This window comes from Pelodiscus sinensis, chromosome 1, assembly GCF_049634645.1.
Source record: "Pelodiscus sinensis isolate JC-2024 chromosome 1, ASM4963464v1, whole genome shotgun sequence".
NCBI classification, from domain to species: Eukaryota; Metazoa; Chordata; order Testudines; family Trionychidae; genus Pelodiscus; species Pelodiscus sinensis.
The window spans coordinates 123,747,590-123,774,552 of NC_134711.1; the positions used below are offsets into that span (position 1 = coordinate 123,747,590).

At 42.3% G+C, this 26,963-nt stretch overlaps 1 protein-coding gene across 3 annotated transcripts; it reads left to right on the forward strand.

The window, feature by feature from the left end:
* The first annotated feature begins 65 nt into the window (after nt 1-65).
* Nucleotides 66-23,270, forward strand: FAM118A (family with sequence similarity 118 member A). 3 transcript variants are annotated; one of them, XM_006127750.4, is made up of 9 exons: nt 66-213; nt 2,167-2,221; nt 5,001-5,253; nt 6,373-6,594; nt 8,768-8,896; nt 10,452-10,737; nt 12,966-12,998; nt 19,745-19,828; nt 20,090-23,270. In XM_006127750.4, exons 2-9 carry the CDS (start codon nt 2,175-2,177, stop codon nt 20,212-20,214), a joined length of 1,179 nt encoding a protein of 392 aa, XP_006127812.1. In that variant the 5' UTR covers nt 66-213; nt 2,167-2,174; the 3' UTR covers nt 20,215-23,270. The 3 variants fall into 3 exon arrangements, with proteins under 3 accessions (XP_006127812.1, XP_006127814.1, XP_006127813.1); XM_006127752.4 differs by having other exon boundaries at nt 20,093-23,270; XM_006127751.4 differs by lacking the exon at nt 66-213 and adding an exon at nt 220-653.
* The last annotated feature ends 3,693 nt before the right edge of the window (nt 23,271-26,963 follow it).

Here is a 26,963-nt window from a genome sequence, read left to right on the forward strand (position 1 = left end):
GCGAATCGCCCTAGGGAGGAGGGGGGGGGGCGGAGCCCTGGCGCGAGGCGGCTTCCCGGCGGGGGGGGGGCGGGGCGTGTTTGGGAGACACCAGCCGGGTGGGCGAAGGCCGCGGGGCGAGAGCTGAGCAGCTGGCTCCGCCCCCGGCCGGAGGGGTAAAGCCGAGAGCGAGGCCGGCGCGCGCGCAGAGAGAGCGGCGCTGGAGCCCAGCAGGTTTGTGGGCGCGCGGGCGGGGGCGTTACCGGCCGCCTCAGGCGCTGCCCGGAGCCGTTGCTGCCCGCGCGCAACTCCCAAGCCGGTGGTAGGAGGGCGGGGGGAGACTCGCTGCTGCTGCGCGGAGCTCTCCTGCCCGAGCTCGGGAAAGGGGTCAACGGTCACGGATCAAAATAGCAACGCTCCCCCCTGGCGCGTGCCTGGCCGGCTGCATCGGCACCTCCGCGGTGCTTTCTTGGGGGAGCAGAAAAATAATCCTCTGCCGGAGCCGCAGATCCCTTGGGCAGGGAGCGCGCTGGGGTTTCATGCGCGGATTAAAAAGGGGGAGCGTGGACTAGCGCGCCAGAACCGGAAGGGACCCCAGAGGGCATCACGTCCAGTCCCCTGCCCTCGCGGCAGGACCGGTTAAGGTCTTGATTAGGGTTGGACAATAATTTTTGGTAAGGGACCACTCCAAGATTTTTGGGAAATGGTGAAGGGCCTCGCTTTTCTGTGCCGGAAATACCGGGGCTAGGATGGAGGTTGGGTGCAGAAGGGCGAACGGGGTAAGGGACTGGGGTGCAGGAGATGGTGTGAGAGCTGAGAGGGAGTTTGGGTCAGGGAGTGGGGTGTAGGGTCAGGGAGCAAGTGCCAGTGCAGGAAAGGATTCTGGCCTTGGGGAGGGGCTCTAGGAGAAGGTGCAAAGTCTGGAAGGGAATTTTGATCTGGGAAATGGGGGTGCAAAGTAGGAGGGTTTGGATGATGACCTGAAGCTGGGGAATGGGGTGCAAGATTGGGGAGGGGATACAGGCACAGGACAGGCTTCTGACTTGGCAGAAGGGTGTAGGAGGGGGTATGGGAAGGAGTTGTAATCTAGGGGAAGAGGGTGCAGAGGGTTTGGATGCTGACCTGTGGGAGGGAGTTGGCATGCAGGAGGGGCAGAGGTGCCAGAGGCAGACTCTAGCTGGAAGGCACTTACCTAAGCATCTCCTGGCCAGCAGCCCTGCCGCACTTCCAAGGCAGACTAGACTCAAGCCCCAGATCACTTAATATTGCAGGCTGTTCTCTTCAGGTGACTCTCAGCCACTGCTCCCATTTCCCCCATTGCTGAAGGAGCATAAATGTATGGTATTTTTGAAAAGTATTGATTATCTTTTAAAATGCTTCTAAATTACAAGTTTCTTATGTACCTTTGTTTTATAATTGTTTCTTTTGACATCTCTGGCTTATCACTCATATACAGTAAAAATATCTTTAGAGAAGTGAAGGCAAGATGGTGCATGTGGGGGTTATTTAAAGAAAATAAATGTAACTATCTAAATAGGTATTTTGACTTGTGCTTTCTTAAGCTGAATTTGAACTTCTTAAATAAAGCGAATAACACTGAAGAGCTGTTATTTTCCTTTTCTGTATCATGTTTGGTTTTTTACAATTTACAGATTCGGTGGTAAGCATTTGTTAATGGGATTATTTTTTAAGATTTGAAACCCATCTAACATTCTTGAGCAGTTAAATATATTTTCATTTGACTCTTTTACAGTTGCCGTAAATGAGGAAGGGTGTGTGTGTTGTGTATGAGTGTTTGGAAAGCAGAAAAGTTGCACACTTAAATGAACAGCTTTTTCTCCACTTGCCACACAGATTTGGAGTTAAGGGAAGCATATATATATATATATATATATATATATATGACTTTGAAAAATTGCATTCTGTCTTATTGGATCTAGATATAGGGCAGATTGTTAGCTGGTGTAAATTTTCATAGCTCTACTTAAATCAGTTGACAACTTGAAATCAGAGTTCATCATTACATTAGTTTTACTTTCTGTGAGAAGTCTCTCACACATTGTTAATTTAATAAATTGAAAAAAGCTAAGAAACTGTCAAATACAACAACATTTAATTTTGATAGTAATGGGGCATTTTTTTATGTAAACTGAAGTATTAAGAGTTGCTACCCTTTTTAAAAAATAGGTTCAGAGATGGAGTCAGAAGAAAGGACAACCATCAGAAGCGAACAAAAATCGAGGTAAATATAATGGTAACTAGTGTGAGAGAGATCTGGAGGGCAAGAGAAAGTAGGGGATGTCTGTTACTTGGGGATCACCCAAAGGTTAAGGTGGGAGTGAAGATGAACTTTAAAGATTCCAGATGCACCTTTGTGAAAAGGTAGAGATCATATTTGCTGCTTTAGTCTTCCAAAATTTTAGCATACTGTTTTACTTCCCTTCCTCCTTTTTTTCTTCTTCCTACTTATTTAGATTTTAATCCTCAAAATAATTCATATAGGCAGATTCTTACATTGCCTTTGAGTTCTGTAGATTTAGTGGAACTCTAGGAGAATAAGGATCCTCCCATTTGGACCCCTTTGAGGATTGGGCCTCACTATTCTGCAAAATGACATGGAACTTTTTTAAAGTATCTGTATGAGAAAGCTCAATAAGTTTGTAAACGTGCAAAAGTCAAGGACATGAACAAAAAGGATTTCTTGAGTTAATTACTGTCCTTGATGGTCTCCCTTTAAGGACAACATGAAAATATTTGCAGTATAGGCTATCACAACAGAGTAAGAACAAAATTAAGATAGAAGGTTACTGTATAAAACTACCCGATAACCCTTTCATATTTTTAAATTTTAAAAATAACAGGGGTGCTCAAAAGCATGTGAACTTTTGTAATTTTTTCCATTGCCAGCATATTTCATACTTGGTTAAGCTGTTATTGCAAAATAGGTAGCAGGTATGCCTGGAGGAAACAAACCGTTTGTGTGGGCTGTTGCAGAAAGGAGAGTATAAAAGCAGTATCTTATTTAGCGACTTGCCTAGTAGTTGCTGTACCTCAGGGAGTTGCTTATAGATTCAGCTAATGTGACCTAGAAAGATCCCATGTCCAGCAGTGATATAATGGCTGTTTTTAAGAGTTAAATATTGTAGACCAAATTTAACGTTGAATTATTGTTTGAGGTCTTCCCAAGTTATTGAAATATATTCCATCTTTCTATCAAATAATCATATCAATTTTTCCTTAAATTTGTAATAAATTAGCATATTATGTAAATAATCAGACCTTTGTAGAGTCTGCTTGTGGTAACTTTTTATATACTGGACTGTGTACAGTTTTAGCAGAAAAAATGGTCTTGAAGTTTGCCTGCTTGAAGCCATGATTAATGAGAAGCTACGCAATTTCAAATAAGGAAATTTCAGAAGGAAATTTCCTTAATTTCTTGAAATAAAGGTGCATCTACAAAGCAGGGCTTAACTTGAAATAAGCTACGCAAATTGAGCTACGCTAATTGCGAAATAGCTTATTTTGAAATAGGGAGCATCTACACAGCGCTTATTTCGAAATAGAGCCCTCTTCCTCTGATTTCCCTTACTCCTTATACAATGAGGGTTACAGAAATTGGAGTAAGAAGTCCTCTAGCTCACCATTATTTTGACATTTTGAAAGAACTACCTGCTGTGTAGATACGGACTAAGTTATTTCAAAATAACGCTAATTATTCCGAAATAACACTTTTGTGTAGAGGTACCATAACTGAAAATGAGGCTTCTGTCCCTCACTAATTCTGTCCATCTCTTACCTGCCTTTCTGCAATCAGGGATGGTGTTGGGCTAACGGAAACGTTTCTTTACAAAGACCAGTTTTACTTTTGAGTTTTGCAGAAAGTCTCCCCCTCAAACTTGCTGAAAATTCTTTGCGCTTGTTGCATAGCTAGTATCTAGGGGCAGCTCATGCAGGCAGCATTGTAGGTGAACTTGTGTTTAGAAAGCTTCATGCTTCACATATTCTTAGAGGAGATAACTAATTGACCTTAATCAGAAAACAGCCCAGAGAGGTTTCTAAGGGAAGATGAGCATGTATGTTACTATCTTGCACACCATATCTGTACATAAATTTACTGTCAGTTGCAACACTTGATTAACATACAGATGTGGATGAACTAGAATTTTGTTCCTGGTGTGTCTGTATTTAGTAGCTTTTAGAGTATGTCTACATCCCTCTGACAAAGAAAGCCTCTGTCAGCCGATCCTGTAAATCTCATTTTATGAGGCATAAGGGATCAGCCGACAAAGGCTTTCTTTTTTGTCTGATCCCCGTCTTGACAGCTGCTTTTTGCCAACAAACTGCTGACTTGGCAAAACACTGTGGCCATTTTCATTCAAATGAAGTGTGGGAAATTTAAATCCCTGCTTCATTTGCAATATTGGTATGTCTAATTTACATCCCTCTGGCGACAAAGGGATATAGTCTAGACATACCCTTACGGGTACAATGAAGCACTGCAGAAGGGTTGACTGGGTGATTCAAAGGATTGGTGATTGTTTCATTTCTAGATTGGCAGTTTAAATCCAACTAAGCATTTTAGTGAGCGAAAGCTGTTACCATTTTATGGTTGTTAAGTAAAAGTAAATTATGTGAAATTAATTTGGTTTGAGTACAGTTCTTGGTCCTAAATCTCATCATTACCCTTTCCAATAATTGTCGCACTGATTGCAGTTACAGCACACAGGCCAAAGACAGAATGGGTATGAAACCTTATACTACTCTCTCATCCTAGAAGTGGTCTGTGCAGGGTTGAGATATATTGATCTGTCTGTCCCTTTGAGAAACCTTGTGCTCTTGCTCCTTGTGCTAACGTTATGTTGTGAAACAACATTTCTACTCTAGGGCTGTCCATTTGGCACTTTTTACCGCACTAGTAGCTCACATGGACACACTAAATTACTCTTCTGTCAAAGTCCTAAGATACTTTGACAAGATAACATACAGTGTGTAAAAAAGTAGATCTTCTGTTTTTATTTTAGGAAGATTTTAAAAAGTCTAATAAGGAAGCAACCTGGGGACCTTCTTTTGGTAATTGGAACCGGAATAAGTGCTGCTGTAGCACCAGGAATACCAGCACTGTGCTCATGGAGGAGCTGTATTGAAGCTGTCATTGAAGCAGCTGAACAGCTGGAGGTGCTTCATCCAGGAGATGTTGCTGAATTCCGCAAAAAAGTGATCAGAGACCGAGATTTGCTTGTAGTTGCACATGATCTTATAAGAAAGATGTCACCAGTGAGTGTGTATATATTATGATAGTAGTAGTATTCATAGATTGTGAGCCCTTTGGGGGAATAAAGAGTGTAGGAATTACTGCCGTATAAATATTATTTTACTTGCATGAATTTGAATGTTTTATTTCAAACTTCTCTGGAAACTGGAAGCAGATTGTATTGTCAAGACATCTGCTTGTGTTCTGCTAGGTCAGTGGTGTTTTGAACTCATATAGGAATTTATAGCTTTGCTGACCTAAACTAGAGATTGCACAGAAGTGTTGACTGTTCATGACACTATTGATAGCCTTATGTCTTACAAGACTACTATTGTGTCAGCTCCATTTATTTCAAATATGGGGAGTCCACACATGTCCAATAGGCATTTTTTCCACTGATTTTGTGATTGAGGAGATGTCTTTGCCACTGATTTTGTGATTGAGGAGATTTCTTTGGAAGATCTATTAAAAACAGCCTGAAGTTTTTCAGCAAAATGATGCACTGATATGTGCAGAGAACACTCAGGACTCTGAAATACAGAGGGAGGGTTGCAAACCTATAGAGAGAGATAGTAAGAATAATACTCGCATCTTCTCAGGGGAAATCCTGCCTATACAGATGGGCTTTGCAGCTCTCCCTAAGGGTTAACGAATTCTGGTTTGGTTGAGCAGCAAAAGTGATTTCCTGGAACAAGGGCTCTGCAAGCACACCTCAGATTTTAAATTCAGGGAACGGTAACTTTTGACCTCAAGCAGTGACAGCACTTGTGATTTCCATTGAAGCTAGGACATTAACTATATACAGCTTCTAAACATGAACATCAAGACATCATGGGCATTAACTAAAAGCTTGAGTGGAGCACAGTTTAATATTTCAGTTTGGAAGTGACAGAGGAAGGTGTAAATGTGGCAAACTACAGAAGAGATTTCCCCCCTCAGGCCTATGTACAGGGATGTGTGAAGCTATTCAAACTTATGGCTTGAAACATCAGAGATGACATTTTATATGGTGTAGAAGCTGTCTAAATACAATAATTTTAGTAAATACTTTGTAAAGAAAAGTATGGGACCAATGGTTAAGGACAATTGATGTTAACTTTAACCACACAACATGTTTCTTTCTTTTTTTTTTTTTTTTTCAGCGAACAGGTGATACCAAGCCCAACTTTTTCCAGGATTGCTTAATGGAGGTGTTTGATAACTTGGAACAACACATTCAGAATCCTGTTGTTCTGCAGTCAATCCTTAGGCTAATGGAGAGAGGCACTATGGTCCTTACAACAAACTATGACAATTTACTAGAGATTTTTGGTCAACAACAGGGTAAACCCATGGAGTCTTTAGACTTGAAAGCTAAGGATAAGGTATGATAAAGCAAAGAAATGTCAGGACTTCTTACAAGGGAAAGGAGTTGTTTTATATTTTTGTGGGTTTTTTTACTAGTTACTGATTGAAAATCTTGACTTATAAGGATGTTAAGAGATGGGTAATTGACTAATCATGTAGTTGAGACAATTTATATCAACTACACAATTACTCAAAAAGGGAAGGGCTCTATTCCAACTTGTGCCGGTGGTCCAGGAGCTACCCCTACTGTGGCTTTGTAGTTTAAATATAATATGAGCCGGGCATGCAGGCAGCCCGGCTCCTACTACATTTAAACTGCAGAGCTGCAGCAGCAGTAGGTCTTGGACTGGCGCATGCCAGGACTGCCGGGTGGCTTTTACTACATTTAAAATGCAGAGCCACAGTAGTCCTGGACTAGCACGAGCTGGGCTTGCTTGGTCCCAGCACAAGCTGGATACAGCAGCCCCTGTCCACAATGGGTCCCAGCATGGGGCTGGGAACCCCCCTCCACGGAGAGGAGCTGCTGTTGGAGCAGCCTCTGTTTGTGGCTAGCCCTGGCTGCTGTGAACTGGGGCTGCGCTGGCAGCAGACTTGGTTCACAGCCAAGGGCTGTTCTGCAGGATGCGCAACAGCCTCTGCTTGTGGTGAACCTGGGCTTCCCCACCACCCCGCACTGCTGCCTCTGATAGAGGCAGCATTATGGAGACAGTGCTGGAGGAGACTAGCTTTTAAGCTGGCTTCTCCCAGCACCGGCTCCTGTTCACCTCTCCTCCCCTGCCCTTGCTGCCTGTGATACAGAAACAGCAAGTGGCAGGGAATAAGGTAGTTGACTTGACTACTTGATAAGTTTAGGCTTATTAGGTAATAGACTACTCGCTTACATTCCTAACTTATAATTTCCTGTAAAGCTTTTCAGTGAAGTTAAGTAATAGACATGGACAGAAGGCTATTTTCATTGTCTGTTTTGAATAACATGATACAATTTACTAGAAAATCCCAATAGTGGATGTCCTATCTACAGCAATAGTTGAAGTGGATAAAGTAGTTGTAACAATCACAAATGTAACAATATAGTGAGGTGATTAACTCATCACTCATACACAGGAAAGGAAGACTCAAAGATGTCGACAGATGTGACATTTTTTCTATCTGCTTTACTTTCATTGTGTTATGTTTTTTTATAAAAGCTAGAACACTCTTGGTCAATTAAAATAAATTTCTTTTGATCAAAAGAGCAAAAAGCCTTTAAAAAGTTATTGCTTATAATGTATACTGTAAAATTATGAGAATACTAACATTTTGAAACACAAGTGCCTAATATGTAGATTAACGTGTTTTCTGTAATTTATACAAGTGGTGGCTAATATTGTAAACATGGTACACAAAGGCCACTGGTACAAAAATATACAGTTCCACCTTTTTAAGTTAAGGTTGGACCTCCCTGGTCTGGCACCCTTGGAACCTGAACTGTCCCGGACAAGGGAATTTGCTGGATCAGGGGAGGTCAGTGCTCACCTACTGGCTGCCCCGGGGTTCCTGTTCTTGGGGATCCCTGCTCTATCGCTGGACCAGTAGGGCTTCTCACCCTGCTGCCCTCCCACTGCTTCAGGGTTCCCTGTGGGGACTGTTTGGCTGCTGCCGAATGGCTGCCGCAGATTGTTCCCCAGAGTTCCTGGCAGGGGCTGCCCAGTCACCCCGCCCCTCAGCTGGGGCTGCCCTGCCACACCACTGGGGAATCTGTGTGTTCCCTGGTCAGGAACACCCACTTCCGCCAGCCCTGCTTCAGGTGGGGGGTTCCCTGGCAGAGGCAGGCCCTGCTGCTACTAAGAATTTCCCAGAGTTCCTGGCCAGGGCCAACCGGTTGCTGACAGCTCCACTGTAGTCAAGGGTTCCCTGGCTGGGACTCCCCCACCACTGCCTGGCCCTGCTGATGCCACAGATTCCCCAGCCGGGTCAGGAGCTTCCAGGCCGCTGCTTGGCTTTAATGCCAGGGGTTTCTCAGCCAAGGCAGGGGCTCCTCAGCTGTCACTTGGCCCAGCCAGGGCTCCCCAGTCCCTGCATTGTCAACTGGCTTCGGGGCTTTTTGGTCCAGCAACGTCTATGGCATTGCCGGACAAGAGAATCCCGGATTTGGGAGGTTCAACCTGTAGTATATTCAAAAGTAAATACTACATGCATAATTTGCTTTAGGTTCTTCAGTGGGCAAGAGGTCATATAAAGTACGGAGTTCTTCATATTCATGGCTTGTATACAGATCCCTGTGGAATGGTGTTGGATCTTTCAGGATTTAAAGATGTTACTCAAGACCCTGAAGTAATGGTATGTGTGACTTTAAAGCCAAGAACATTCTATGTATTGCCAAACTGAGTTTTCCTATAGAGTCTGCAGGCATGTTGCCTTGGGATGTATTTGCATTCGATCTTCTAGATTAAAAATAACTGTGTTTCTGAGTTGGAAGCATTCAAAGAAACCCCCACAAGGCTGCCTGAAATATTGGTGGTCAGAAGGCTGTTCTTTCCAAGCCATCAAGCCAATCCTTCAGTATGGTATTAGAAAACAATACCCCCTTGTGCTGTCTTTTGGATGAGACATAACCAAGGTCCTGACCAATATTCTCTCTTTATGTCCATGTGCGGCATAAAGGTTTGTGCACCAGTATGGAGGTGATGTGTGACACAGAACATCCATATTGGTGAACATCCCAAAAATCATTCTGCACATGGATAGTGTGTTGCCGGGTGGACTGAGGGGTTAATTGTGTAGGGGAGTCAGGGCTGGGACACATGGTTGGGGGTTGTGTGTGGGGGGTAAGGGCTCTGGACGAAGGTGCAGGTTTTGGGATATGGCATGAGAGTCTGGATGTGTTGGCTAAGGATGCTGCAGGGAAGTGCAGTTCATCAGAGTGGGGGTTGTACTGGATAAGGCATAGCAGGTATATTTGGGTAGGGGAGGTCAGAATGCCCAGGAATTGGGTGGATGGGGGGAGCAGCTCCCCATACAGTGATCCTTCCCCCCCACAGCTGAAGAATGACGAGGGCAGGAAGCATGGGAGGATGCTAAACATCCAGCTGGGGGAGGCTTTTGGGGGTGGGTCACACACAAGCTCAATCCCTCCGTGCAGGGTAAGAAGAAGTCCTCTCCTGATTCCAGCCCAGTTCAGGGTAGGAATCACTGGTTGGGGTGTCACTCTGCCAGCAGCTCTGGGTTCTTGAAACGATGTACGTACGCTGGTAGGGAGGGTGCATGACTGCTTTTCCAGCTTCCCTTTGCTTTCCTGTCAGTCATTTTTCTGCAGGAAATCTGCAGGGGACATGATTTCTGTGCATGAACAGTGATGCAAAATTCCCCCGGGAGTAATATAAAGATTCTTCCTATGTAATTTTTGGAACCTTATGTTTTAATCAAGTCTGGATCTTTACTTTCCAACTTTGAATAACTGGACTTTTTAATGCTCATGTCATATTTGGAATAGTAAGGAAAATCAATCTTTTCAGAATATTCACACTTTTTGCAGATGTAGTTTAGGATAGTATCTTATCTCATAATTATTGCTTTTGTTTCTCAAAATATGGTTACAACTTAAGGCCATGATCATCCAAAGATCTGCAAATGTACTTACCATCATATTACTAGTAATCCCATTGATTTCTATTACATAATTCCTTGTGGGATCATAGTATAGATAAAACTTCTTGGAATTGCAAAATAATTATGAAGTGTTTGTTTGTGTAAAACAAATCCTTACCCCCTGTTTAGTCTTCCTAATTCCATTTCTTCTGTTATGTGAGAGATTTGATTTTTTTTTTTAACTTTGACCTGTGTGTCTTTGGCCAGATGGTTAACTTTTTTTTTGTCATCTTAACATTCTTAATAGGAGATTCTTCAGAACTTGTACCGGACCAAATCCTTCTTGTTTGTGGGCTGTGGAGAGACACTTCGTGATCAGATATTCCAGGCTCTCTTTCTATATACTGTAAAGAATAAAGTAGATTTAGAACATTATATGTTGGTGCTTAAAGAAAATGAAGACCATTTTTTTAAACTCCAGGCAGATATGCTTCTGCATGGAATAAAAGTAGTATCCTATGGCAATTGCTTTGAATATTTTCCAGAGTACATCCAAGATCTAACTGCTCAAATCTGTAAGCAGAGGAGTCCAGGTATTTTGTGTGTGTTTGTTTTTTTGTTACAATGAATTTGTGTGTGCACACTACTGATACCTTCTTTGTACAAGTGACACTTGATTTGAGATGTTAATCTAATAGGTATAGTTACAACTGCAGGCATGAAAATCTCTGCTTCTGATTGACATGTGGAGTAGGAGCATATCATGACAAAATTATAACTAAATTTTTGTACTTTCAGATGTTTGGATTCCTTGTAAATTTACCATTAGCTTTGATTTTTCTGCTTGCTTATTGTATTTGCTAGTTATAGTGTTCTTTAAGGATTTTTTATCATTAAGTTATTTGTGTATTCTGAAACTTCACTTTCTTAAGAGCAGTTCTCCAGATAAAATACTCAATTGTAAGCATTAATAGAGTTCAGATCTAACAAAAGTGGTTAAAAGGGTATATGAATCGATTCATGAGGAGAGCTAACCATCAAATATGTATAGCTTCACTAAGCATAAAGTTGGAACATGAAATACAAGTGTGTTGGTGTACACGAAAGATTCCGATAGTGTATGACTAAGACTATGTCTAGACTACATTCCTCTTTCAAAAGAGGAATGTAAATGAGGCAAATTGAAAGTGCAAATGAAGCACCCATTTAAATATCCTGTGCTTCATTTTCATAGTCGCGTCCGAGCGCTTTTTCGAGAGGGTTTTTTGAAAGTGAAGTGCAGACTAGACGGGGTTCTTTCAGGGGAAAAAACGACCGTTTTTCAAAAGAACCTATATTCCTCATTTCTTCAGGAATACAGGTTCTTTCAAAAAAGTTTTTTTGTGTGAAAGAATCCCATCTAGACTGTGCTTCACTTTTGAAAAACGCTTTCTCGAAAAAGCGCTCGGACGTGATTATGCAAATGAAGCGCAGGATATTTAAATCAGTGCTTCATTTGCACTTTCAATTTGCTTCTTTCGAAAGAGAAATGTAGTTTAGACGTGGGGTAAGTAATAAAGGGGAGAGGGGAAGAGCAACAGTGCGAAACAGACTTAATCTGAGCATTAGGAAAAAACTGATAGAATAAACTAGGGATGTAAGCAACTAGTCAACTATCTGATAGAACATATGATTATCGGATAGTCGACTCAACTAGTCGCTCCCTCCTCCCCCTCCCTTGCTGCTTCTATCAGAGAGAGGCAATGGGGGGGGGGGAAGGAGGGGTGGAGTTGAACAGGAGCCTGTGCTGGGGGGAGCCAATTTACAAGCCAGTTCCCTCCAGCATAGTCTCTGTGCGGGGAGGAGACGGGCACAGTGGGGAACTGCCATTACTTCTCCCTTTGAAATGTAGCAAGAGCAGGGCCCTTGTACATTTCAAAAGCAGGAAGCAAGTCCCCCACTGGTCCCAGGCTGGCTCCCTGCTGTGTTTCTGCCTTTGAAATGTAGCAAGAACCATCAGCTGCTACATTGCATGGTGGAGGTGCCCTTATCAACTAACTGAATAGTGGATGCAAATTGCATTGACTATTCAATTAGTTGATTGATCTAAATTTAACATCCTTAGAATAAACTGCAGAATAATCTTCCAGGGGTAGCAGTGAAGCCTTCTTGCATCAGCATTACAAGTTAGCCTGGCGCAAAACTAAAAAACATACTGTAGCTAACAGTCCGGTATTAGCAGAGACAAACTATATTAATTAATGAATCTTTCCATCTGAATCAATGAAGTCTCTTATATCTTATTGAAAGCTTATTGAAGTAATAAGTCTTTTCTTAAAATAGAAAAGTAGAAAAGGAAGACAAAGAAAAAAAAGTGACATTTTAGAAATATATTCCCAGTAATAATCTTATTTGAAATGTTCAGCAGCGGCTGAATCAGGGACGCCTGGGGCAGAGCCGGACTATCGTAAGGGGGGGCTATGAGGGGTCTGGGGTGGCATCCCCTCCTACTCCACTCCAGACCCCTCATAACCCCCCCTTCTGATAGTCCGGCATATCTGATAGTCCGGCACCCCCTGGGTCCTAAAGGTGCCGGATTATCGGAAGTTTACTGTATTATAGCAGTTTCCTGTGTGCCTTTAAAGCTAAGCTAATGTTGGTTATTGTATAATGATAGTATTGTAAGGTACTTGCATTTAGCATGTTTTATATATAAAAGTGTTCATTCTTAGTAGGCAGATTATTATATAAAATATATCACTTTTGTTACTTTTAGTTTATTTATAGAAAGCAAAGAATATCCAGACTAGCGTTTCACAGTTGAACTGTTCTCTTTCTCTAGATGCTGACCTAGTGGATAGCACAACACTGTTAGGTAAAGAATATTTTAAAGTTTTATTCAGATAGTGAATTAAGAGATAACATGACATGAATCATGTCAGAGCTGTTATTTGGTTATGAAAATATGCTTGGTTTTGAAATTTGTGTATTTCTCTAGTTCCTCCTTTCTCCCTCTCCCCTCCCTCCCGTAGCTTATGGTAGATAACTGTTGTCTTTTAATTTGCATAAAAGATAAACAATTGATGCTAATTGCTGATTTACCTTTGTGCTATCTTAGGGTACATCCAAATTGCATCCCTTTTTTGATAAAGGGATGTAAATTAGACATATCGAAATTGTAAATGAAGCTGGGATTTGAATTTCCCGTGCTTCATTTACATAATGGTGGCCACGGCTTTTTTTCGAAAAGCCGCTTTTTGAAGAAAAAAATGCTGTCAAGACGGGGATCTTTTGACAGAAATGCCCCATTTTGAAAAATCCTGTAAGAGCAAACTACTATCCTTAGTTTGCTTTAAAAGCTGTCACCTTAACTTGCCAACTACCCCACCATTTTGACAGTGTTCCATCATAGCTGGGGCTGACAAGTTTCAGATTTAGGTATTGAGCACTGCTGTTTTCTTGCGCTCAAGCAAATGCCAACCAGTACAAGTATTAAATTGTGACTGAGTGTTTCTGGCTGTGCGGGTGTATTTATTTACTAGTGTCGCAGCCACGGAGCCCTGCGGTTCTCATTGGCTCTGGTTCGCCGTTTGCAGCCAAGGGGAGCTGCAGGAAGTAGTGTGGGCTGGGCTGCTGCTTCCTGTGGCTCCCCTTGGCTGCAAACAGTGAACCGGAGCCATGGGGCTCCAGCACCAGTAAATAAACACACTGGCATGGCCAGTTAGCAGCTTTCTCAAAGTGGTTTTGTGGACCACTTTGACAAACACTGCTCTGTGATGTGGTAGAAAATATCAATCTTAATCCTATCTATTGCCACTTACTTTGATATTCCCTATACCTTCTGTTAACTAGACTAGTCAAGGATTGTGTAAATCTGTTCAGAATCAGCTCATGCATAGGTGCACTCCCTTCTTATCAGTAATAAGGACTAATGCATTTAAATGTGTAATATAAAGGAGTTAACATTAATAGTAACACAACATTGACTTAAAATTGCACTTGTGAGAATTTGTTTTGCTACAAATAACACCTAAAATTACCATAAAGTTGGAGCAGAAAAATGCCCTTGGTTGTTTACTTTGGGCATATAAAAAGTACTTTGCCTAATTACTCATTTCCCATTGTCTGTGTGCATCTTTCCTGCTGTAAACAGAAAACATTTGAATGATAAAATCAGACATGGGCAGGCGAACTTAGGGACAAGTGTAGGATCTAAAACTGTGTTTAATTCATTAAAATAACTAGATGTCGTGCTGCTGTTCCTTTCAGATTAGTCACTAAATCTGTCTTTCAGAAATCATCAAAAGGCAGTGAGAAACTGAAAATAGGAAAACAAATCTTAGCCCTGCTCTGTATTGCGCATTCTCTCCTCGTAATAACTTAAGCACCCATCCTATCCCATCAGCAAACTTAATACACATCTTGCTCACACTTTGGAAATAGCCTGTATGAAGGTAAGAATGATTCGTTAATGTAAACTGGTAGCTTTCCAAGAAACAAGCCTCTCTATGCTCTGAGGAGAAAGATGTCCTGACTTTAAGAGGGTGGGAGCCTCTTTCTACTCAGGAACAGAAGCAAGCTGTCATAAAGTTGTAATCTCTCAATCAGATGCCATTTGTGGCAATTTCATCCAGTTGGTAACCTTATCCAGAAAGTCAGCAACCTTAAGCCGCCATGGTGTTTAGTTCTAGTAAGTCCAAAGCAGGAATCCCTCCAGATCCTAAAGTTTCAAAGGGTGGGTGCTCACTGCAGGAATGGACTTGTCATGAATATCCCTGTAAAAACCAAAATTGTTTCTTCCAAATCTCCTCTTAGTCCAGAGAGCAGGGGCTACCTTGGGTGCTAGCGCCCATTGTAATGATGGAAATGTCCACATGTGGTTCAGACCCAGAGGAATCCCTTACTCTAAGGAGCCTGGGGAGGGAATACTTGACATACTCTGGCCAATGGTGTAAATATATATACACATCCGCACCCACCTCTAGGTTGTCATCTCAATCAGAGTTTCCCAACCTATGGGTCACCATTACATTTCAAAAGTGTTGCCAAGTGTCCCCCCAGGCGGCTCTGCCCTCTCTCCTCCCCCCTATTTTTGAATTGCCTTAGGTCACCAAGGCTTCCTGAATTGTCAAAATGGATCTCTGTCTGGAAAAGGTTGGGAACTGCTGATCTAGATGTTTGCAAATTGCTTAATTATTTGCTCCAATATTCTTTTGGGTACTAAAGATAATCTGGCCAGTAATTCTTCACGTTATCCTTATCCCACTTTTTATAGATTGGCACTTTCATTTGCCTTTTTCCAGTTCTCTGACTTGAAGAAGAAATCACTAATGGCTGAAATCTCTTCAGTCAGCTCCTTGAGTATTCTAGGATGTATTTCATTAGGCCTTGTGACATGACATCTCAGTTAATTTGTTCTTTTCCTATCTTAGCCTCATGTTGCAGTTCACTTTCACTGGCATTCACTAGGTTTGCTGTCCAACTGCTGCTTATGTTTTTTGTGCAAATAAAACAGCAGCATTGGTCTTTCTAATTTTGCCCCTGCATACTTGTTTATATTCATCTTTTGTAATTTGACTTAGTTTCCACTTTTTTAGGACACTTGGGTTTCAGATCATTGATCAGAAAGGGTATGTCTACACTACCACCTTAGTTCGAACTAGGGTGGTTAATGTAGTCAATCGAAGTTGCAAATGAAGCCCGGGATTTAAATATCCCGGGCTTCATTTGCATCTTGCCGGGCGCTGCCATTTTTAAAGCCCCGGTAGTTCGGACTCTGTGCCTGAGGAGTCCGATCTACCGGGGCTTTAAAAATGGTGGCGCCCGGCAAGATGCAAATGAAGCCCGGGATATTTAAATCCCGGGCTTCATTTGCAACTTCGATTGACTACATTAACCACCCTAGTTCGAACTAGGGTGGTAGTGTAGACATACCCTAAGGGACCCACTCTAACAGTTGAGATATGACTGGTAATAGCCCTGGAGACATTTGCAATGTCTGACAGCTACTAGTCAATTGGGAATCAATTCGGAGTGGGGAAATCTACAGCGGGGGCTATTCTAATGCAAGTAGCCAAGGCAATCAATACCCTTCTGCTATGGGGGGCAGTGACTTTGGGAAACGTGGTGGAGATAGCAGAGGGCTTTGCTGCGATGGGATTCATTGCGATGGGGGGTGATAGTACATATCCCCATCTTGGTACCTGATCACTTTGTCAAAGAATACATAAATTGCCAGGAGTACGTCTCCATAGTGCTGAAGGCACTGGTTGATCACAAGGACTATTACATCAACATGGGATGGTCAGGAACTTTTTTCCCAGACCCAAAAATTACTATCGGGGGCTCTGAAATGCCAATAGTGATCCTTTGTAACTAGCCTGTCCCTTGTTCCCATGGCTCATGAAGCTGAACATGGGCAGCCTGGACCACAGTAAGGAACAGTTTAACTACAGGCTGAGCGTGCAGAATGGTGGTAGAATAAACTTTTAGGTGTTTAAAGGGAAGGTTCTTCAGTTTGAGTAGGTTACCTCACTCTGAACGCAACATTCCCACTGTAGTGGCAGTTGATTGTATGCTCCATAGTTTTTTGTGAGAGTAAAGGGAAAAGTTATATGGCAGGAGGTGGTGTTTTGAAATACAGCAGCTAGCCAGTGCTTATGAGCAGCCGGACACCAAGACAATAAGGAGAGCACAGTGCAGGGCACTGCAAGTCAGAGGCTTTGAAAGAGCATTTTCTGAATGGCCAGATTTGAGAGTCATGCATGGGGGTTGAGTATGAAGGCTGCCCTTGATGACTCCTCTGTCATTCTGGTGCCCCTGGAAGAGGAAGCTATAGCTCTTTGTGAGGAGGGGATGTGGTTCCAGAAGGGCTGGAGAGGGTACCTGTGCATGTAGCTGTCCTGGAAGGCCACCATGGGGTTAACCACGTCTTCCCATGGTCTTTGAGACTTTCTCCTGATTCTTCAGTTCCTGCTCCCTGCATGTTCTTGTGTCCTCATGCTCCCCTCTCATCTCCAGCAGCAACATATTCCTCCACTCACTTACGTGCTTCCTTTCCAAGTGGTTGTATTGCATTTGCTCCTTGAACATGTCCTAGTCTGCTTTCACTTGTGAATTTGTGCTAGCCAGACAGCTGGGGGATCCAAGGTATTGTTCAGTATGCTCACTGCTGTTCTCACTGTAACAAGGTAAAAAGCAGACTTTTCAGGAAATGCATTGTAAAGCGTAAAACCTAATCTGTTAGCATAAAAAGAATCCTTGTGGGAAGGATGAAAGAGTTCCTCAGAGCTTTATGGAGATGTGCAGAGAGGATTCCCACTCAGTCTCCAGATACGTAAACAACAAGTTGTTCCAGGGACCCCATGCTGCATAGGCACAGCTCACACCAACTTGCCTTAACCCACTTGTAGTATGATGAAAAATGTGAATTCACCAAAAATGTCCTCCCTGGGATCAATGTCTGGCTGTGAGAGGTTCTGGGAGGAGGTGATTGTCTCCAAAGTTATGAAAAGGGCTGCTGGTGACATCAGATACACCACTTGTCTGCTGAACACTTTTCCTCTTCCACACTGTCCTCCATGCTGCTACTGGGGGAATGTCTTGGGAGGAATATACAGATTGGCTAGGGAAACTAGATGTGTGCTCCTCCCCTTCCATCCCCAGGATTGCATGCAGCTGCTCATAGAAGCAGCATCTTTGTGGCAACGATCCAAATTGTTTGCCGCCTTTGTCTTCTGGTACGACTGCCTCCTTTATTTTTATGTGGCACTCCTGGGCGTCCATGGAATATCCTTACTCCTCAATGTCCTTTCCAGTCTTTGCATAGATACCTGTGTTCCTTTTGCTGGTTCATAGTTCTGCAAGAACAGATTCCTCCCCACACAGTAGTGAGGTCTAGGATTTCCTACATGCTTCATGCTGGTTCTCATCTGTCACCCTGGGAACTTGTGGTCAGGGTGCTGCCTACTCTGAGGTCTGCTCACAATGCTGGCCACATAGGAAATGAAATTCAGATTTTCCTGGGACTTTTCCTGTTCAGCTGGAGAACAGCAGAATTGAAAGTTCTGGTCAGAGTGGTCACCACAGACCACTGGGGGACACCTGATGGAGGCCAATTTGTACAGAAAGGTTAGAAGTATCGACAAGATCTTGCTGCCATATCTTGTATAACATTAGAAACCAGTGGTAAAACAGAAAACCTGAAATAGGCCACTCTTGCAAGAGCAAGAGGAAGAGAGAGTTAAGTGGCATCAGCATGTCCATACTATGGCCTAGATATAGTGCTGACTGGAACACAGTGCAAGGAGTGTCTGGGGGAGCAGAATCATTGCACAGAACCCTCAGGGTTGTGCTGATGTATTTAGTCGGGATGTTAAAATATCTTTATTTTTGTAAATATGTAACTGCTGAAATTTTCAGTGGTTATTTATTTACACTCAGGGAAGCATAGGTGGCTTTGTGGGAGCTGGCTCTCCATGCACACCCGCTCCCTGCCTCTTTCCCTCCCCTCGCTGCTATCTCTGCACCAGAGGCAGTGGGGGAGGTGGAGGTGCGTGTAACCATCTAGGTTATCTAATAAGCCTATGTACATGTTAACGTCCCTAGTATTTAGTTTTTTCTTTAAGCTGTGGTTCCTGTGTCAGAACTATTCTCAGGGAGAGAGGACTGGAGTTCAGACTTGCCACAACTAGAATTAGCTAATGCTCTTTCTGGAAAAACTGGAGCAAAACTCCTGATTGCTATGGCAGGCTGAGGGGGACAATCACTCTTTTGGATTTTTTCCTGCTCATTTGATATATCAGCCTCTTCTAGACCACGTTTCACCCCCCAAGGAGAAGAGAAATAGTCAAGGACCTATGGCTTGTTGCATCCCAAAGACAGATGGTGCTGAATTTCTGTTCCCATCATTTCCTGCTGGAGTCAGTTGCTGTTTCATTTTGGCCTAGAACACCAACTAGCCAACAAAACAGCTTTCTTGGAAATGATGTAAAGCAAGATCCTCCTGCTGAATTTCTGCTCCAAACAGCTCAAGACTTTTGTGCCACATAATGAAGTGGGGGAGATGGCATACTATTGCATAGGTGGGTCAAGAGCAGGAGCCCCTTGGATCCAAACTGATCCTATTACATTTATAGTTTCTTGTCCAATTCCTTGTTTCCTGCAAGCTCTTGTTCTCAAAAATTCTCTCCCTATGAGGAGGCCCTAAGCGCAGAAAGGGACAAATAAAAAGTATAATGGAAAAGATCCTGCCCAGCAACAGAAAAAGGAGTCCTATCGAACTGCTAAAGGAGAGGTGAAATAGTGGGGAGTTGGAGGTAATCACTTCTCAACAGATCCACATGCTAGCAATATATTGCAAAGCAACAGATGTTTTAAAAGTCTTGTCTGGAGCATAACAACATGGGTATAATGTCCACGAGTTAAAGGACTACAGGGTCACCCATTGCACAACAGAAGTCAGGAACTTTGGTCACAAGACCCACCTATAAAAGCTTTCAGTTGGACCAGTACTTGAAATGATGTTCAGCAAGTGATGCTTGAAATAATGTTTTAAAAATAATGCAAAGATTTTAATATAGCATTGTACATTTCCTTCTAAATTCAAGTTCTGCTTTGCAGGGACTTCATGTGTGGACTGTGAAAAGAGGAAGTTAGAAGAAACTGACATGGGACTTCCTAAGAAAGGCAAACAATCAGATAATGGTATTCTCACCCCTTAATGAATAAAATCTTAAGTCCAAGATGCTTAAGTAATGAGTAAAGAGTTTTGAGAGCTAATTATTTCCAAGGTTGAAATGGGTTTAAAAAAGTCACTTTACTTTTCTGTGGGGGTGTAAGTGGTTGCCCCCTAGTTAAAATAAAATTTTATTAGATAATTGGAAGATGGCTGTTGCTTCTCATAGTCTTTTACATCAAATCTGTGTATGAGTGACTTAGGACCAATATTTTTTTTCTTCTCATTAGTAGATACCTGTGCTGGTGACCTGGGCATTGTGGAGAAGTTTGAAACCCAAGTGAAGAACATCTGTGCAGGACCTCTGGAAGGGGAAGCGGAAAACTGGGCTGTTGTTACTCCAGAGTTTCAGTAACTTTCTCTACCTGGTATTGACTAACAAGCCTGTTTCCTGCCAAAAATAACATATAATGGCATTAAGAGCTTACCTTCATCCACCATAGTAGCCTACTCCTGTCAATGATTTTTTTCTCCCCCAAAGTGAACTATTCTATCACTAGTCCAGTCAAGAGCAGGGAGAAACTGGGAGTAGGCAGTGAGCTAAAAGCTGTTAGCTTACAGGTCAGAATTTCCTCACCATCAGAAAAGGGCAGTGTTAAGTATACCTAAACAAAAAATTAGAAAAGACTGTTTAAACAGTAAAAGTGAAACAAGCACAGCCTATTGTCAGGACTGTTCCCGACTCTGGCACTCTTGGGTGCAGAAGATGGGGGCCCGCATGACACCTTAAAATTACCTTGCATTTATAGGCTTCTGCTTACAAAAACTCCTCAAGGTCATGGAATCATTGGCCCTTGGAGAGAGGCTACCACCACCAAGTGAATTAAAACCCTGAAAACCAGGAAGAAACATTTGAACTTCTTCCTGAGGGGTACCTCAAGCTCTTACCACAAGAGAGCTTGGGGAAAAAAAAACCAGAAAACAAACTGCAATCTCTGCTAGCTGATCTCTGTCTAGGCAGGTGCATACACACACACAGCCCTCCTGTTACTTTTCAGGACACAATCAAATCATCATGTTAAAAAAAGGTGATTTTTATTAACAAAACAAAAAGATATACTTGATAAACCATACTTGGTTGCTAGGTGTTAGAGCAACTGAGAAAAGAACAGATTAAAAACATACATGTAGTTTCTTTAGGATGCAGCTTAGATACGGGGAAGGGAAGGCATGTGGATTTCGTACAAAGAAGCGTAACAAAACAAAGAAAATAACCTCATTGTGACTAAATATACATTTTCCCCCCATTTACTCATGATCCCTTCATGGTCCAGTCCATTTTCATGCCCAGAATTCCTTGAAGGCATGTTAGTCCTGCCTGGATTTAAATCATGTTTCTCCTAACTCCTGGCTTACAAAACAAATCAGAGAAACAGCAAGCAGGTAATCTTTACAATTCAAATGTCAGCATTATCTCATTGGTTCTTTGGGCTCTCTGCCAACACCCCCTACCTACCTGACTTTAACCTTTTAGTCACTGAGTGCTGGCCAGCACTCCTCCTATCCCTCACACCTATAAAGACATACTTTAAGTAAAAAAGTTGAAATTATTTTGAAGAACCTCAAAGAATAGTAGCATGTCTGTCATCATTCAGACAACTTGATTGCATATTTTATCCCCTCCGCCCCTGCTTTTTGTCTTTTCTCATTCCTGGTTCCTGTTCCAAGCTGTGGGTGGGCATGCACCTGCACCATTGCCTGAATTAAACTTCATATGCCCAGAAGATTCAGCAGAAAGCTGCTTACAGGATCTGAACTTAAACTGTAAGCTTCTTGGAACATGGATCATCTGTATGTTTTATGTAGTACAAATACCTGACCTATACTCCATTCACTTATGTCATCTGGCACCTTTTACTATTAACAGTGAGGGAGCTGAGGAGAAAAATAAAAATTGCCAACAGCATACAAGCTGCTGTCCATTGCAATACTTACTGTACACTGGCATGGTAGTGTCAAGTTTGACCACAGGACAGGACATGCTTTCATTTTTTTGAGCTGCAATTACTAGGATGTTTTTTTCATTGCTGCAGAGTTAAAGCAGGCCACTATGTAATTATGTGCAATAGAGAACTGCTGCAAATGCTCAGCTCATCAAGGTTTTAACCGCTTCCACTGAAGTCAGTGATTACTGTATGCGCTTAAATTAAAGAGAAATCTTGGATTTTACAATTTTATTGGGGGGGGAGGGGCAAGAAGGTGAAGTGTCCTGTAAACTTGTCTTTCCTCCAAATTTTGTTGCCAAGGAGCAAACAAATTTCTCATTTGATTTATTGAAATGAAATTTTAAAGTGTCAAATTAATATTACTTTATTGAGCATCAGTCAGGTACTGGTGGCTGGATTAGGTTTTAACTTTTACATTAATTTTCCTGAGGCTTCTGTGAGCACATAAGTTTCGAGGTTGTTTTAACAAAGCAGTGATATGTTAAAATTACTTCAATAAAAATATATGAAACTCTTATACTTTTATGGTCCCTATCACAATAGTATCTGAGCACCTCATCCATTTAACTTGTGTTGCTTATGGGAAAACTAAAACAAGACAAATCAACAACTTTCCCACACATTGAAACTTAGGATTGCTCTGAAGTGTTTTTTAAATCAATTTTAAATTTTGCTTTTTAAACAGGTAGCACTGAAGACTCTTCAGGTCTGTAAACTCCACAGAAAACTAACTTGTAGAACAGCCTTTCTTGCCTGTCAGGCCGTATACTTGAATTGTGAAAAATGTGCATAATTGTATTGATGGGATCTTTTACAATCCAGTGTATGTGCATTAAAACCAGAGTTGCTGTACAGCCTATCATGGCTGTTGGTGAGATTTTGTTCCAACCTGTATTATACTGCCAGTAAAATATGCATATTTCAGATATCTTATAAAGAGAACTGACTTGCAATTAGCTCAGAGAAACATGGTTGAAAGAGCGATACCTAGAACATGATAAATGATACATTTAATTCATCAAAAAGTAACTTGATTTGAAATCCTGTTTTGAATAAGATGAAGGAACCAGAGGTAATAAGCCATAAACTTTGATTTTTATTAAAATGATGCATCTAGTTTTATTAATGCTATTGTAGAAATTAATTCTCATGTTTTTGTACTTCCATTTATTTTTTAAATGGATGTCTACTTACTGAGGATTTTAGAGACAAGGTAGAAGGTAATATTGTTTATTGGACCAACTTTTTCAAGCTTACAGAAAGATCTTCAAGTGTGGAAAGAATACTATAAGCTCATATATGTCTCTTTTGCGAACAGAAGTTGGTTCAATAAAAGAGAAGGCCTCACCCACCAGACTCTTTATTTACTTAAGAGGCACTTGTCTACTATCCATTACAATAGTGCTCTGAATGTGTACTGTTCTACTTTGTTGTCCACTAATTAAATACATTTATTAAAATGTAACTTGTTTACAGTATTTGTTAGCTTATGCACAAAAACTATTTAGTCAACCTTAATTTAAAAAAGAGGTAGTGTGAAGAAATGAAAAAAGTAATCTAATAAGCTTTTTATTTATACAATGCAGGTTGACATACTAGGTATTCACTTATGAGATGAGTTCAAATTCTCAACGGATAGCAGCTAGTATCTGGTTAATCTCTAGTATCGTAGGCATAACCATAACTTTTAGTGGCATGTAAGTGACAGGACTGATTCTAAACATGGCTTTTATCTACTACTCATGTTGTTATTTAAACTGAGCTGAACTGTTTTTGCTTTCTTAAAGAAAAGCACCACTTGATTAATCTAGTTAATAGATTTATCATCACTTGCAATAGAATATCTAGATACACACTGCACTATCCATACTGTGCATATCATCTAGATCCGTAGTCTCCAACCTTTTTACACCCAAGATCACTTTTTAAATGACCGACCAAGCCAAGATCTACTGCCCTGCCCCTTCTTTGAAGCCCCGCCCCTTTCTTGAAGCTCTGCCCTCTCTATTCTCCTCCTCTCCATCACTTGCTATCCTCAATCCTTATAGTGCTGCTTTAAAAAAAAATTCTGTTGTAGGAAGAGGTTTTTCCAACATTTGGCCTGTCTAGACTGGACCAAATGTCAGGGAAAAAAACCCCTTCTTTTGGAAGCCCCCTTATTCCTTGTGGAAAGAGGAATATAGGGGTGACCAAAAGAGCCTGTTTACTCTTCCACTAAAAAAGCAGAACAACAAACGCAACCCTGGATACAGAAGAGTTTTTCTGGGATATCTCCAGAATCCTGAAAAACTCCTGCAGTCTAGCTGGACCCTTACTGTGTTGAGACAGGATGTGTAGTCTCTGGCATGGGAATGAGGGATTTGGGTGTGGGAAGGGGTGAGAGGTGCAAGCTCTGGAGGAAGTCTGGATTCTGGGGAAGGGGGAATGCAGGAGTGGTTGTGGCCAGATGGGGGCTTGGCCCCTATTGGGGGTTTGTTGGCCAGGCTTAATTTTTAAATAAAATACTATGTTAAACACAAAAAGTTTCTGCATTGTCTTTATTTATGAGAATGGCAGGGAACCTGCCTTGAGTCAGGGGTCACTGACCCATAGAAAAGTCAGTTGGGAGCAGGGGACACAGTACTGTGGAGGGGTGCTAGTGGATTCTGGGACAGGGAACAGGGTGCCAGTGGGGGCAGGGGAGAAGGGGCAGGGTGCCAGGACAGGTTTCTGCAGCAGGGGGCAGGGTGCTGGGGGAGACAGATTTCTGCAGCGGGACAGGTTTCTGTAGTAGGAGACAGGGTGCCAGAAGGAACTGGTTTCTGCAGGGGGGGGGCAGGGTGCCGGGGGACAAGTTTTTGCAGGGGGGGGCAGGTTTCTGCAGCAGGGTGGGGGGGCAAGGGAGAGGGAACGGGGCCAGGAGGGCGGGACAAGTTTGGGGCGGAGGAGAGGGAACAAGGTTGGGGGCAGGGAGTTCCCTACACCAGCCACGGAGGGAAGCCTCCAACCTGCGCTCCCTCCGGACTGACCGCAGGGCAGCCGAGCTGGAGAGAAGAAAAGCGGCTGCCCAGCCAGCTGGCCATGGTGCTCAGCCAGTGTGCCACCAAGCTCCACATGGGCAGGCGCAGAGGGGAAGCCGTTGATCAGCTGGAGCACGGGGCAGCCTCTTTCAGCTGAAAGCCACAGTCAGCTGGTTAGGGTGTTTCAGCCCTCCTGACCGCCCAGCTCCCATCATTCCTCACAGCTACTCACCTGTGGTGTTGCTCGGTGAGTAGCTGCTCCTCAAATGAGGAAATCCAATGTAAATATACTGCGCAGGCGCACAGTTCAGAGAGGGCTCAAGAGCTACTCTTAGAGCCTCCAAGATCTGCCGGTAGCTCGCGATCTACTGGTTGGTGACCACGGATCTAGATGCTTTAATCCTGATTAAAGCTCAGAAAAGTAATTAAGATGTATATAGGTCCAGATATGATTGTGGTGTATGTGTGTGGGAAGCTGGTATGTGGACATACAAATGGATTTATGAATCCGGTAAAATGAACTTTAAAATGGTTGTGTAGTTACAGCCTTTGTGTATTTTGCAAAATAGCACTGGTCAGTTGGACTCAATTATTGGCCTTTACTTAAGAGCAGGTTTGGTGCAATAGCAAAGCTGTGTGTAGAATTTAAAAACTGCATTCTCACTGATTTGGGCACTGCTAATAATCACTTAACTGGCCATTACGCTTCACAGTTTAAAAAACAGAATTAGGTATGTTGCAAATAACAGCTAATGAGTTTTCAGTATCTGCTTCTGAACAGTTGTCCATATTTCAGAGCATGTTTTAGGGCTATAATTACAATTAGACCTAACTGTCCGAAAAAGCAGGAGTTCTAGTATGCCTATATATCAAAGAATTTCATCATTACAAACTGGTATGGAAATCCTAATATGTAGTACCTACTGTTGCTAAGCCTGGTTCAAGCCCATGTTTTGTTCTATTCATTCTTGCATACAGATTAAAGTCTATATTTAGGTAAAATGAGGCAGGAGTGACAATGAGGTCAGGGTGTTTAATACATTACAACCAACTTAAAAGTATAATGAAACCACACAGTTGAGCATTTATTTATTATAAATACTTGGATTCCCACATTTTTAGTGCAGTGTTGTAATAGGAGTATGTTCACAAGACGCCAAAAATGTCTGGCATTCTAGAGCTAAGGATATTACTGCAGTTTTAGCTGCATTTCTTCCATTGAAGGGCTACCACATAAGAGCTATTAACTTTGATACTGTAGCTACTCATACTAATTCAGCTTTATGAAATGGTCATGAAAGTGTATTAGCCCAAGAACTAGAAATAGTCATGCAGTTTATACTAATCATGAATACTGGTCTGTTTAAACCTGCTCTATTAGAATCCAGGGCTGTCTCTACACTGGCATGATCTTGTGCCAAAGCAGCCGCTTTTGCGCAAAAACATGCTGCCTGTCTACACTGGCGGGGAGTTCTTGCGCAAGAACACTGACTTTCTAATGTGTAAAATTAGTGCTTCTTGCGCAAGAACTATGATGCTCCCACTCAGGAATACACCCTCTTGTGCAACTGTTCTTGCTCAAGAGGCCAGTGTAGCCAGGCAACATGAATTTCTTGGGAAAGAAAGCCCGATGGCTAAAATGGCCATCGGAGCTTTCTTGTGCAAGAGAACGTCTACACTGGCACGGATGCTCTTGCACAAAAGCACATGCCCGTGTAGACGCTCTCTTGCGCAAATACTTTAATGTAAGAACTTTTGCGTTAGAGTATTTGCGCAAGATCATGCCAATGTATAGACAGCCTAGTAGTTTCATGCTCCTTACCCAAAAATAAAGGATCAGACTGCAATGCCCTTATTCCACCAATAGTCCCCATTAACTGCAAAAGGACTATTTATGGCTGGAAATATTCAGTGTGAGGAAGAGAATCACAACCTGGCCATAAAGTGTTACGACTAATATTTTATCTGCAATCTGTCCAAGGAACAGTTTTGATTAGGGAAGGGGAAATTATACATCTTTGTAGCTTGGCAATGAACAGTGAACATGACCATTTAATATAGGGTTAGCCTCTCATCAGTTTCTAGACATCACAGAACATGGCACTAGGAAGCTCTGGATTTTATTTCAGGAAAAATATGAAGTTGGTCTTTTACAAGTT